The sequence below is a fragment of the Grammomys surdaster genome, unplaced genomic scaffold (genome assembly GCF_004785775.1).
Source record: "Grammomys surdaster isolate TR1022 unplaced genomic scaffold, NIH_TR_1.0 278, whole genome shotgun sequence".
NCBI classification, from domain to species: domain Eukaryota; kingdom Metazoa; phylum Chordata; class Mammalia; order Rodentia; family Muridae; genus Grammomys; species Grammomys surdaster.
The window spans coordinates 13,282,494-13,296,152 of record NW_021604719.1 but is presented as its reverse complement, the minus strand read 5'-3'; the positions used below and the strand labels follow the sequence as shown (position 1 = coordinate 13,296,152).

Genomic DNA, 13,659 nt, shown 5'->3' with positions numbered 1-13,659 from the left:
AGAGGGACTGAGGAGAGAACCCTTCATAACGGAGCCCCACTCAGCGAGTACAGAGCTGTCTCTAAGACATGGAGCCTATATTCACTCTTGTCTGGGTGGGCCAGACAGCAGGAAATGGAAAACAAACAAACAAACATGACTCTATTAACAGTTAATAAACCTAGCCAATGCTACTACAATCAAACATCCCCAGTTATTCCACGTGGTCCCTGATGTGACAGGACAGGCACTTGAAACCCACAACCTGTCTAATCATGTGAAAAGCAGACCAACAAGCTGAAGAGGATCTAATGGGACACCAGACCCATCCTGGTGCATCCCAAACAGACTGCAGTATGCTACTGCCAGTTTCTGAATTTGAGCAATGTCCTATGGTAATACAAGATGCTACCAACAAGCAAACCAGGTAAGGCAGAGGAAAACTGTCTTGTTCCTATTTCACTATGAATCTAAAATTACACCAGTATAGGGCCAGTGAAATAGCTCACCCAGTAAAGGGCACTTGCCACCAAGCCTGACAACCAGAGTTCCATCCATGTGACCCACATGGCAAAAGGAGGGAAAGTAGTCCTCTGACCTTTACAAAGCCAGCTGGTGCAGACTCAATAAAATAGGAAAAACTGTACTACACGCTCAGATAACCTAAACTGCACACCAAGGACCTGCTAGGAGGTACCCACTCCCCAGACGAGCTCTGCTTATCTTTATTTCCTTTCTGAAACACCTTGCCTTCACTTTATTTTCCACGTGGGGGGTAGAGAATAAGCCACGAAACAAGCAGTAAGTGGGCTGGAGAGATGCCTCAGTGGGCAGATGGTGCTTGCTCCAAACCTGACAAAGGAAGCAGTTTGCAGAATCCACAGGGAAGGAGGAGACAGTTACCTGCTACAAGTCATCTTCTCTCATCCCTATGTGTGCCTCTACACACATGCCGACATATATGCACATACAAGTGTGAACGACGAAAAATCAACAAGCCATAAACTACTCAAGACTTAGAGGTAAGCACTCAGACAATATATGGAAATGTCTCTATTGTATATAGCTTTTGATAATACAGAATTAAGAGTGAAGATTAACCTAGGTATAAAAACCTTTTTAAGCCATTATAAGTTGTTTCATTATTTTAGATGCAAATGTTTAAACTTTACATTATGTATCCAGTTGCACCTATGTAGAAATGTAAAGACTATGACATTAGACACAAGTGCTTTCCAGACCTGCCACCCACTCCTGGACAGTCAGCCACCGCTAGCCTAAGCCAGTACCCACTACGCAAAGGAGGAATGGAGCTATGCTACCTCCAAGATCCTGCCTCAGCACCCCAGCTCTATGCCTGACATCGTGTGATCTCTTTATTGTTCAAGACTTGTATTTATCTTTATGGATCTTAGAGTTTTGCCTGCACACATGTGTGTGTACCAGGTGACACAAGTGCCCACAAAGATTAGAAGAGGGTGTTGGAGGATGCCCTGGAACTGGAGTTATTGACGGTTTGTGAATCATCCTGTGGGTGCTGGGAACTGAACCTTGATCCTCTAAGAGAGAACTAAGTGTTTTTAACCCCCACTGAGCCATCACACCAGCCCCAGGTTTTATTTATAATAAAATTCATTATACAGTGATACTGATTCGTTATGATACAGATGTAGTAACAGTTTCCAGAGTCTGGGTGCTAGAAAGATTCTCTGGTGCTGCCAGTGTGCCGCTGCAGACTCTTGCAAGGCAGGCAGATTTGGACCAAATATCAAATACTCTAAGAAATTCCTAGTGCCTAAACAATACTTCTATCATCTCTATACTTCTCCTCTAAAAATATTTCTTGAAAGGTTGCTTCAATCTTTCTGTAAGACTGTCAGAAGCATAGATCACATTGACAGAAGGAAACTCTGGCCAACACCAAGATGATGAAACTCCCCTGACTCAACAACCCTCCAACACACGGCGGGAGAGATTAAATAGATCTTTGTTTTCTTTTCTTCTCCAAGACCGAAAACACTCAAAGCCTTTTGTCAAGCTGGACACAGAGGCACACACCTGTAATCCCAGGACTTTAGAGTGTGAGGAAGGAGGGTTGGGAAAGTCTTAAGCCTGCCCATATTCCCCAGCAAGTCTGAGGACTACACTAAAAGGGGTGAAGTGAGTACGTGTGTGTGTTCATCTATTCTTCAACGTAAAGCCTGTTGGTAATGAACAGAGGAAGATTCCCTCTGCCCTGATAAACTAAAGACCACTCTAACTGAAGCAGGTGCTGGTCTCCTATTTACTAAGGCAGTAGGCTCCTAGAAACCCCAATGACACCAGTTTAAAACCCACTAACCTGAAAGCACTTCTAGGGAACAGAGAAGAACAGCAGAAAAACAAGACTAAATCTGAGGTCAGAGAACTCCAGATGGCTTCCAAGTCCCAGAACCCACTGCTATTTAACAGCTATTTAACCCCAGTAAGTCTTGGTCTCCTCTACTGTAAAACTAAGATCAACCTCAAGAGAAGCAAAAGCCACACAAACACGACAGGGAAAAGTGAGCACTGTCTTATGGGGAGAGTGGCTGGCCTCAATTCATCGCAAGAGCAGAAAGGCCCATTTGTAGGACATTACCAGTTAATGCCTCCCCAGTTTCACATGTTGAAAATCCCACTCCTGTAACATAGCAGTGCTAAGAAAAGATCTTTCAGCTGAGCCCTCAGAACTACAATTAGTACCTACATAAAATAGGCCCTGGGTAGTTGACTGTATTTGCCTTCCTACCTCAAGACACAGAGAGCGCCATCTAAGGGTGTGGAGATGGGAGCTCACCATTCAATCTCTCCTGCACTTAGCCATCCCAAGCTCCTGAACTGTGTGGCCTGTGGAGCTAGCTCACTCAGTCAAGTGCTCACTGAGAAATCATGGGGGCCTGAAGTTTTTTTTTTTTGGGGGGGGGGGCAGGAGGAGGGAGATGAGAGAGATCACCTCAAGCTTGAGAGAAGTAGTTTGTAACATTTTATTATAGCAGCCCAAGAGGACTTAGACAGATGGTGCAACAGAGAACAAACTTCTCAAAGATAATTTTCAGTAAGAGTTAGACATAAAGGGAATATTGGGAAGGAAGAGAGAAACCCTTTGTTACCCTGAAGCCTTGGGGCAAGTAATCAAACTCACCTTGGTCTATGGTTTAATCAAGTTGATAGTCCACTATAGCATGAAACTTCAAAATACTAGCAGAACAAACTAATTCTAAGTAATTTAAAGTTGTATTACAAGTAATAAACACCCAAGGCAGCAATGTGAAGTCTCTAATTAACTGATTTATCACACCATTTTATGTGACTCGTTTTCTGCTTTATTTTCTTAACCTCGCAATGATTTTATACCTAAAAAGATTTTGCTAAAAATAAAAAAACAAACAGGAACAAAGAAACAGGAAGAAAAACCTGCTTAATAAAATGACATAATGAAGTTTGAACAGGATTTTCTATCCTCAGGAAAATAACGGCTGAAGTTACTCCCCACATAACTGAAGACAGTGCCAAGCAATGCTGAATCCATGCATGGTTCCACACATGTCACTTCATCCAGAATAAAACTGACTCGAAGGCGCATCTAGGCCTCCTTCACTTCACCTGGAGCAAGCATGCCAACACAGCGGGCAGCCAGTCAGTACAAAGAACGATGCAGTCACCTGTCACTGAGGTATACCAGTGACTATTAATGAATATAGAAATTCATAACCACGAAGTATTTCAACTACAAGGAGAATTTAGGGAGGCATTTCACCACTCACAATCTGAGTATAGTTTTGGTTTCCAAGTGTGATCAAAAACTGAGAGGGAGCTGTACTGCAGAGTGAGACAGACGGCACAGCTCTGCATCATGTGACAGAGTTAGCACTAGGTCTCCACACAGCCGACTAGTCAGGGCTGATGGGATCTCCCTCAGCCCTAACTTACGTTACTTACTGTTATGAAACAGGAAAGCATAATTGGTTTGCTGACATACAAAGAGTGTTTGGAGAAGAGGGGAGATTCTGGGGCAGCATCTGACTATGTAGCCCTGGCCGATTTTGAATTTGCAGCAATCTTATCCCTGCCTCTCAGATGCTGGGATTACTGGTGTGCACCACCACAAAGCCTCACGGTATTTACTCGATGGAAAAAACAAACAAACAAACAGAAAAGCACTATATAAAAGAAAACCTGGTGGAGGAAATATGTCTCATCTGGGACAAAGGAGAAAAGTAGCACCAGGTAGACATCGATGGCACAGGTGGCCAGCCTTGCAGTTAGAGCCCAGTTCTGCTCCCAGGAAGATGCCTCCTTACCTCTTTCTGCAGGTTAGAAAGCTGTGAGGAAAGGCTCTCAATCCTCATCCGGCTCTCCATCAGTTCTTCCCTGGCACTGTTGACAGTCGAAGTGTTCATCTCTGAGGACAGTCTGGCATTCTCAAGCTGTAAGGACAGGAAGCCACAGTCAGCCTTACCTAGTAAGTTGGAACTAAGAAATGAGGAAGCATGATTCACAAAGACCTTTCAAACCCAAGTCCTTCTGGTAACCGGATGATGAAACAGGAAAGCATGCTTGCTTTGTTGACGTACGTCACCATATTCCTGTCTCTTCAGATTCACTTCTAAAACTATGAATTTAAACAATTTCTATATATCTAGGTCATTAAGTCAGTTTATTTTTTCAGTATTCATCCACTAAGCTTTTACTGTCTAGGGTAGCACTAACAAAGACACAGTAGAAACTTGACTGTAGTGATGTCTGCGAAGGAAGCATTCTATATTCCAAACCAACTCTGCAACTAGACTCTTCCTTTCAGAAGCAAAAGCAGGTCTCATAAAACAATGGCCGCATCTCCAAATGTGTGTGTATGGGTGTGTGTGTGTGTGTGTGTGTGTGTGTGTGTGTGTGTGTGGTGTGAAGGAGAGGGGGGGGGAGGGGGGAAGGGGGAGGGGGAGGGGGAGAGAGAGGAGAGAGAGAGGAGAGAGAGGAGAGAGAGGAGAGAGAGGAGAGGAGAGAGTGTTAGTTCTTTTACAGTTCTTCCTGGACATAGTTTAACGGCAGCACTCAACAAGTCCAGGGCAGCTGCAGGAACTCTGGACGAGCTCTGGTATGTGATGTTCATAACCACCTCACTAAATGACTAACACCCCACATGAACAGTGTAGTCCAAGCAATGGAAACTATTTTAAATAACTTCATCAATTTTCTAACACTGACATCAACTAATAATTCATATAATATTTAACATGTGAGAAAAAATCATTTGCAAACAAAACCAAGACATATCATGTGATCTCTTCATGTAAGTGGGATGAGTCTACACCTCTGAAGAGAACACTGTCATATTTTCCAATTGGCCCCTCTGTAAAACAAAGGGAAAAAAAAAAAAAAAAACCACCCACAGGGAGTGACAATCTACAGACACAGCAATGTGGAAGTCAAAAATAGAAGCAGTCTGTGGGAAGGTACCAGACGTACCTGGGAGAGGAAAGTACTTGAGACACTTGGGCTTAACTACTCGGATATGACGTGGGAGACCACTGACACAGGCATAGGCCTTATGTCTTAACAACACTGGAATAACCTCGTTGTCATCTCCATCCTAGCCTATATGAAGCTACATTAAGAATATATCCATTTTATTTTATTCCTAAAGAAGAAAATCATTTTTTAAACTTCTTAACGTTTATTTTTTAATTTTTCCATCTGTTATTGTGTGTGTATGGGTATTTTGCATGTATGGATACTTTGCGTTTATAGGTATTTTGCTTACACATATATTTGTGCACCACACTGAATGCAGGGGAAAGACACTAGATCCCACATGACCACAATTATAGATGGGTGTGAAATGCCATCTGGGTGCTGGGAATTAAATTCATAACGCCTAGCTGGAAAAGCACTCAGTGCTTTTAAACTACTGAGCCATCATCTCGCTGCCCCTTGTTCTGGTTTTTTAAAAATGATTGCTGGGGCTAGAGAGATGGCTCAGCTGTTAAAAGTACTGGCTGCTCTTCCAGAGGAGCCAGGTTCAGTTTCCAGCCCTCACAGTCCTCACAACCATCTATAATTGCAGTTTCATGGAATCCAGTGCCCTCTTCTGGTATGCAAATGTACCTACAGACAAAACACCTATATACATAAAATAGATAAATAAATCTTAAAAGAAAAAAATCTAGAAAATAACCCCCCCTCAGATGTGAGTGTGACTGAGGTACTGACTGGGTGTGCACACAAACCCCTGGCAAGCTCACCTTGGCGTGGTAGGTCTGCTCCAGCTCTTCCTTGTACAGCCTCACCTGCGCGTCGTGTTGCTCTCTCATTTCATGCAAGGCCTGAGCCAGCTTGTACTCATACTCAATCTGACGCCCAGAGTCCACTTCCACCAACCGTGTCTCATGCTTCCTCCTTGTCTCATTGATCTCCTGTAGGGAGAAAAATAACATAAAACCAAGCTGCTTACAAGGGCCGCCCTAGCAGCAGCCTGATGCTCCAGGCCATCTCAGGCTTCATACACTAACCTCTGCGCCGTCCTGACTCAGAACAGGTCCACGATTACACGGCTGCCTTTTAGTTTGCAAGCAGAAGATCTGCAGTGGGACTAATGACATAATGGCAGTACCTCAAGTCCCAGGAAATCCTCAGCCCTTCTCAGGGGTACAACTATGTCATCTCTGATGGCCAGAAATGGCCTGATGATTTTTTAAAGTGTCATGCAACTGTAGGTACCTAGACAATACACTACACCGAACATCAAACAGTTTGTGTTCCTAAATTGCTTTACTGGCAATCCCTATGGACACCTCTAAAAAACGACATTTTCTTAGATACAGTAATAGTTTACCTGAGTCCTCTTAGGACCTGGTGTTACACTATCAGTAACAATGTATGCAGCCAGGGTCTTGTCCATAGCAATGTCTCTTGACTAATGAATACAAGTAGCAGTTGTGATCCTTCACTGTTTTAAGAAATGTCCTGCCAGACAGTGGTGATGTATGCCTTTAATCCCAACACTTGGAAAGCAGAGGCAGGTAGATCTCTGAGTTTAAGGGCATTCTGGTAAAAAGTGAGTTCAAGCATAGCCGGGCCTAATACACAGAGAAACCCTGTCTCGAAAAACACATGTGCGCACGTGCACATACATACACATACACAAAAAAACCTGGGACAGACAATCTGCGGCTAGGTATATAAACCCACTAATAAAAATTGTCCATTTTAGCTCTCACTATGAACATATTTTCTTGAGAGTGAATAATTAAGGAAGCCACAAGGGGGCATTATAGCTCAAAGTGTTTGTGTATCTTTGTACAGTGTACAGTGCTGAGGATTGAACCCAAGACCTCACAGGTTAGTGCTTATTTTATCACCTACCTGATGCCTAGTATTGTGCATTTTTCCTGCATATTTCTTCATTGTTGTCTTTACCATTAAAAGGGAAAACATATCTTGTACAGTTATCTGTAAAGCATCTCCTTTCCCTAAATCCTACCATCTCTGTATTTAGCTACCTTTCCTTATGGCAAAAAATGATACTTGTTTGGTTTTGTCTTTTGTGTCAGGGGCTTTGTCACACACAAATGACCCGTACCCACAGAGGTCAGACAGAGGACAATCTGCAGGGGTAGATTTTCCTTCCATAATGTGGGCTTAGGGATCAAACTCAGACTTGTTGGGCTCAACAGTAAATGCCTTTACCTGATAAGGCATCTCAGCAGCCCATGGTTTTTAGAGATAATGTCCTAAGTAGCCTAGGCTATTCTGAAACTAATCACATAGCAAGGATGAGCCTGAAATCCTAAATTTCCTATGCTAGGATTCCAGCTATGAGCCGCACGCTCAATCTGCTTCCTTTAAAAGGAAACATCTGCCATGCAGTGGTGGCACACACCTTTAATCTCAGCGCTCAGAAAGCAGGGGCGGGCAAATCTCTGAGTTTGAGACCAGCCTAGTCAACAGAGGGAGTTCCAGGATGGCCAGGACTATGCAGAGAAATCCTGTCTTAGGGAAAAGAAAAAAAAAAATCTTTATGCAGTTACCTCTTCGTACATATTTTTACGAAACTCCAAGTCCTCAGTAAGGCTCTGACAACGATTCTCCAAATCCACCTTAAGTAAAGTTTCATCTGCTAACTGCTTTTTGGCAGCAGATAAGGATGCTTCCAGCTATAAGGAAAAAGAATGATAAAAATTATATGGCAATTCTTTAGTAATAATTTAAGATATAACTCATATCAGGCATTAGAGTTCCTTTGTATTTATTAACAAGATTATATCATTTTAACTTTGTGGTCATTTGCTGGTTCTACCCCAGGGCACCCATCACATCAGATCACCTATCAATGTCGTCAATGAAGAAGTTAATCCTTCACGTCTCAAAATCCAAACTAAGGATTTTTAGCTAAGCACTTGCATGTTTCCAGTGTGCAATGGCCTCGCTTCCCACTTTGTGTCTGGTACGAGAATGAAACAGGCTTTAAAAGCAGAGAGAGGGGAGTGCACCCAGGAAAGCAGCGAGATCTGCACAGCCCAGACCAGACGGTGAGGAGGAGCTGCCATGCTCTGCCTGTAGCTACCTAGACTGCCCTATGGGGAAGCCACTGAAGAACACAAATACGGCTTCAAAATTAACTAGTTAGTTAGTTAGTTAGTTAGTTAAAGAAAAAAATCACTCACAGTTCATGACTTACAACTACCAACTAACCAGCCAAACATAGATCAGGGCAGAATCTTACCTGGGCAATCTGATCTTTCAGATCCTCCAAGTCTCCCTCTAAGCTCTTTTTGTCCCCAAGGGCAGTAGCCAGTGCTGCATCCTTAGAGTTTAGCGCCGCCTCATACTCTCGAAGCTTGATCTGGGCTCCACTGAGATCAGATTCCTTCTTGGCATAACTGTAATATCAGAAGAACATCCATCACAACCTTGAGGACTTCCCGCCTGCTTAAGGGAAAAACCACAGCAACTTCAACATCAGCTGCCTGCGGATAACCCAGGAGTCTAGGTAGATGACGCTGACTCACATCACATGTTAACTAATGACTGTGCGACAAAGACCCAGTCTCTGGGGACTAAAGAGATGGCTCAAGGTTAAATGCATTGGCTGTTCTTATCTTACCGAGGAGCCACATTCAGGTCCTAACACCCATATGGTGGTCATCTACTAAATTCAGTTCCATGAGATCAGACACCTTCCTCCAGCCTCCATAAGCCCTGGATACAAACGCAGGATGCAGACATAGATGCCAGCAAAAACACTCATTCACATAAGACCTCTGGTATTAGTAACAGCTAACCAGTGCCAAGAAGCTTGCAAGTACCTATTTCTAACATAAGAGGTGATCTGAAATTTCCCTAGTCATATGGGAGCTCTATGGTAGAAAAGTAATAATATTACGTAGAGTTAATCCATTTAAAGGTCGCTCTATGCAGCCCTAACTAACCTGGAACTCTCTCTGTGAATCCGGCTGGTGTCACTCAGAGATCCTAGAGTGCCTCCAAGCACTAGGGAGAGAAAAAGGTATGTGTGCCACCAAACTCAGGGAATAACTATGTGGACAATTACATTCTAAAAGACATAATGATTGCAATTTAAATAAATTTTTATCGTTAACTACACAGTAAAGTCTTCACAATATCAAGACTTTGAATACTTGCTCTTAATTAAAACTGGAGTATTGCTAATGTTAGGGAAATGGACTCGATGGTAATTTAATAATTTAAGGAGAAGACTCCTTACTCTCTGTAGTATGGCAGTCATAGTCAACAGAATCTTTTGTCCTGAGCCCTGTACTTTTAGGGCCACAAGATGGCAGGCTTTAGCTGAAAACTGGTCCAGAAGGGACAAAGCCACTGTTTAAAATTTGACTTAAAACAAAAATCTTATGTTTGGGCTGGAGAGATGGTTCAGTTCACTTTTTGCTCAATCATGAGGTCTAGAATCAGAATCCCAGATACATGTGGCTCCAGCTCCAAGAGATCTGACGCTCTCTTCTGGACCCTGTGTGCACCTGCATTCACATGTGCACATACTCATACCTTCTCAGACAGATACACACAAACTCACATGTGCACATGTACATACATTTCAGGCACACAAGACAGGCAAGCAGGCAGGCACGCACATATGCACTCATTCACACAGAGACACACACCTTTCCTAAAGAAAGAATCCAATCCTGGGGCTGGAGAGATGGCTCAGTGGTTAAGAGCACTGACTGCTCTTCCAGAGGTCCTGAGTTCAATTCCCAGCAACCACATGGCAGCTCACAACCACCAGTAATGGCACCTGATGCCCTCTTCTGGTATGTCTGAAGAGAGCAACAGTGCACTTATACATGAAATAAATAAATCTTAAAAAAAAATAAAATTAAATTAAAAAAGACTCCAATCCTGGTCAATCACAGCCAAACAAACTCATGCAGAAGCTTGTGAAAGAGTCACAATTTTATATCCCACAATTTTTATATTTATATTTTATATAAAATGGCCAAAGCAATACATATCACACATACCTAGACTCAAAGGGAAATGACTCTTTTTGAGAAAAGTTTTGTGTAGCCCATGTCAGCCTAGAACTAGCTTGGTAGCCAAGGACAACCCTGAAGTCAGATCTACCTGCCTACATCTCCAAGTGCCAGGATTACAGACACATAGGGACACCCCATTTTATTGTGTTCTGGAAACAGAACTTAGGTTCTATTTCATACATGCAAGGCAAGCACTCTACCAACTAAGATATGTTTCCAGCCCTTAAACGTAAAAAAAAAAAAAAAAAAAAAAATTTAGAAGTTGGAGATGGCTCAGGAGTGGAGCATTTGCTGCTCTTGCAGAGGACCCGGATTTTATTCCCAGCATCTCCATGTCCCTAACTGTTAACTCCAGTTCCAGTAGATCCCTCTTCTGACCTCTGGGGGCACCAGACATACATGTGGCCAACTGACATACATGTAAACAAAATACTCATTTGTAGAAAACAAATCCAAAAAAAAATCTATTCACATTTTATAGTTTGCATAGTATTTACAAAAGCTATTGACACAAATTAATTAAAGAAAATACTACAGCACTGCCTAGTGTATAATACAGAGCACAGCGTGGTGATTCTGTGGAGGCCATGAGCCTACACACAGCAGGCTATAAAATGAGCATGTTCTTTCTACATGGTATCATTATGTATGCACCCATTGCATTGATACAATGGAGTAATACATGCAGAGCTCAGAACTCCTTGCCATACCAAGTTAAGACGGAACACTTTGCCAGGCAGTGGTAGCACACGCCTTTAATCCCAGCACTTGGGAGGCAGAGGCAGGTGGATTTCTGAGTTCGAGGCCAGCCTGGTCTACAGAGTGAGTTCCAAGACATCCAGGGCTATACAGAGAAACCCTGCCTCAGGGGAAAAAAAAAAAGTTAACTCCTGCATCATAGCCCCAGTAACTCTAAAGGTCCTTCCCTGTGTCCCTTCGCCGCTGGCATATTTATTGATCGATCAAAAACCAATTGGGGTCAGAGTGAGTTCCAGGACAGCCAAGGCTACAAAAAAACCCTGTCTCAAAAAAAAATCAAAAAAAAAAAACAATTGGGGACAAGGACCTTTAGCATTTGGACACACAGATTGACGATTGAACCAAAGCATTAGAACCAAACCCCAACATAACTGAGTATTACTAAGGATCTAGACTTTGCTTACAAATGCAGCTGTATGGTGCTTTAGTAAAAGAATGAAATGGATTTGTGGACATGCCTGCAGGGAAGCTGGTGGCACACATTCCCTGCAGCTGTCCCAAGTATCTTCCAACTCCGAGCAACTGTTCTGTATTCACGCATGCATCTTTCTCCTCTCCTCTCCTCTCCTCTCCTCTCCTCTCCTCTCCTCTCCTCTCCTCTCCCCCTTCAGTCCCAACATTAACAGTAGAAATGTGGGTGCCTCCAGCAAGCCTCTGATAAAGGGAGGAGAGCCCACAGCCATCTGTATACATGTAGCACACTGATGTTATACTAAAGACACAGATCCTCTATGTGGGATGCGTGGCTCCCTCAAAAGACTGAAGACCCAAAAAAGGGCAAGGCCTCTTTTATTATTTCTGAATTTTATATACAGCAAATCTGAAGATAGCAATGGTCTTGCTAAATGTCTAATGAACCTGAGACTGTGGAATATTCAGTAAGAGTGCATGCCTGTCATATTGTAATTGCCCAGAGTGTAATTACAGTACCAAAATAACACCCTCCCCAAAGCCTCACCCTGGCCTTTCAACCTGCAGAAAATGTCGGCTGTAATACTCTTATCACCTCTGAAATTCACTTTCCCAAATCTCCTCCCTCTCATCCTGCCAATGTTGATGAATCATGAAAACATTCTTAAGATTACACACATCTCCAGATAATTGTCAACCAGTGAGTTTTATGTCAGACTAGTGTCCAATGCCAAGGGCATAGGAGGCTATTCAGTCCATGAGTTAACAATCTGAACATAATCTTGTCATAGGTTTCTTATTATCTTCTCATTTCTCATTCATGAAACATGGCATGGATAGTCCAAGTGCTATCAGCACACAGTCAGTACAGAAGTACAGAAGCTGCAGGCTGGATTCTGAAACACATTGTAGTATCACTTAAGCAGACCAATTTAGACAGGAATCAAACGTTACTAAAAGCAGCAATCAAGGTGCTACAGTACATTTCTCTGTGACTCTTTCTTGGCTGGAGACTTGTACCATGCTATTGATCAGCCTAACTCAATTACTTATAACTCCAGATAGAGCATAACGTTTTCAATTAAATTCAGCACATGAATCTACTGCTACAAATATGCACACTACTGAAAACAAGTCATAAAACATTTCTTCAGACACTTCACACAGAACCAAAACCCCAACTACATCCAAGAGCTAAGCAGTTTTATAAAATGTAGTTGGCATTCTATCCTGAAAAAGAATTTCCACCCCTAGAGTTAGCTTTCCTTTCAAGAAAGCTTGAATTTTACCAGAAACATTAAGCAATTAAATACATCTAACCTGATTGTTAAAGAAATAATCAGCTGGCAATTGTCCATTCACATTCTACAGCAGACTCAACAGTGACAGGGTGTAGCTGTCCTTTCCTAACACAACTAACACTGCCTGGCTAGAAGACACCCACTCCCCAGGGCCTGAAAGACTACAAAACTAAGTATAAGTAGTTACTCAGTACTTTCCAAATTCCATGTGCTTCCCTTTTCTGTGTTTACACATGACTCCTCTCCTCCTTCACGGTCCACAACATTAACACTGGAAACATGGATGTCACCATAAGGCCACTATAAAGGGAGGAGCCAACTGCTCCTCTACAGCGGTGCACACTGACCTCTGTACTTGGGGGTGTGCTCAGGGGGCATGATGAGCAGAGCAGTTTAGCCTTGACTTGTTTTCAGATCACCATATACATCCCAGCTTTAGCAGCAGATACGCTGGGCTCTGAAACAGGATGTATCACCACTGGCTCCACACCCTACACTCCCCTAGGTATTCTACTCTGGACCAGTTTTACTCCAGTTACAACAAAGGCACAGCACTACTCGAAATAAATGCTCAGTGGAGCTGGGCATGGTGGCATACATCTTTAATTCTAGCATTTGGGAGGCAGAAGCCAATCAAGTCTAATATAGCAAATGAATTCCAGGCTGGCCAGAACTAC

At 42.8% G+C, this 13,659-nt stretch overlaps 1 protein-coding gene across 1 annotated transcript in view; it reads right to left on the bottom strand.

Annotated features, from left to right (window-relative positions):
• The window catches only part of Lmnb1 (lamin B1), a 42,593-nt gene that overhangs the window by 13,752 nt on the left and 15,182 nt on the right, over positions 1-13,659 (bottom strand). The window contains exons 2-5 of the mRNA XM_028777207.1: positions 8,720-8,876; positions 8,025-8,150; positions 6,240-6,410; positions 4,302-4,427 (exon numbers count right to left, since the gene is read on the bottom strand). Coding sequence (XP_028633040.1) covers positions 4,302-4,427; positions 6,240-6,410; positions 8,025-8,150; positions 8,720-8,876 — 580 coding nt within the window. The remainder of the gene's footprint in view (positions 1-4,301; positions 4,428-6,239; positions 6,411-8,024; positions 8,151-8,719; positions 8,877-13,659) is intronic.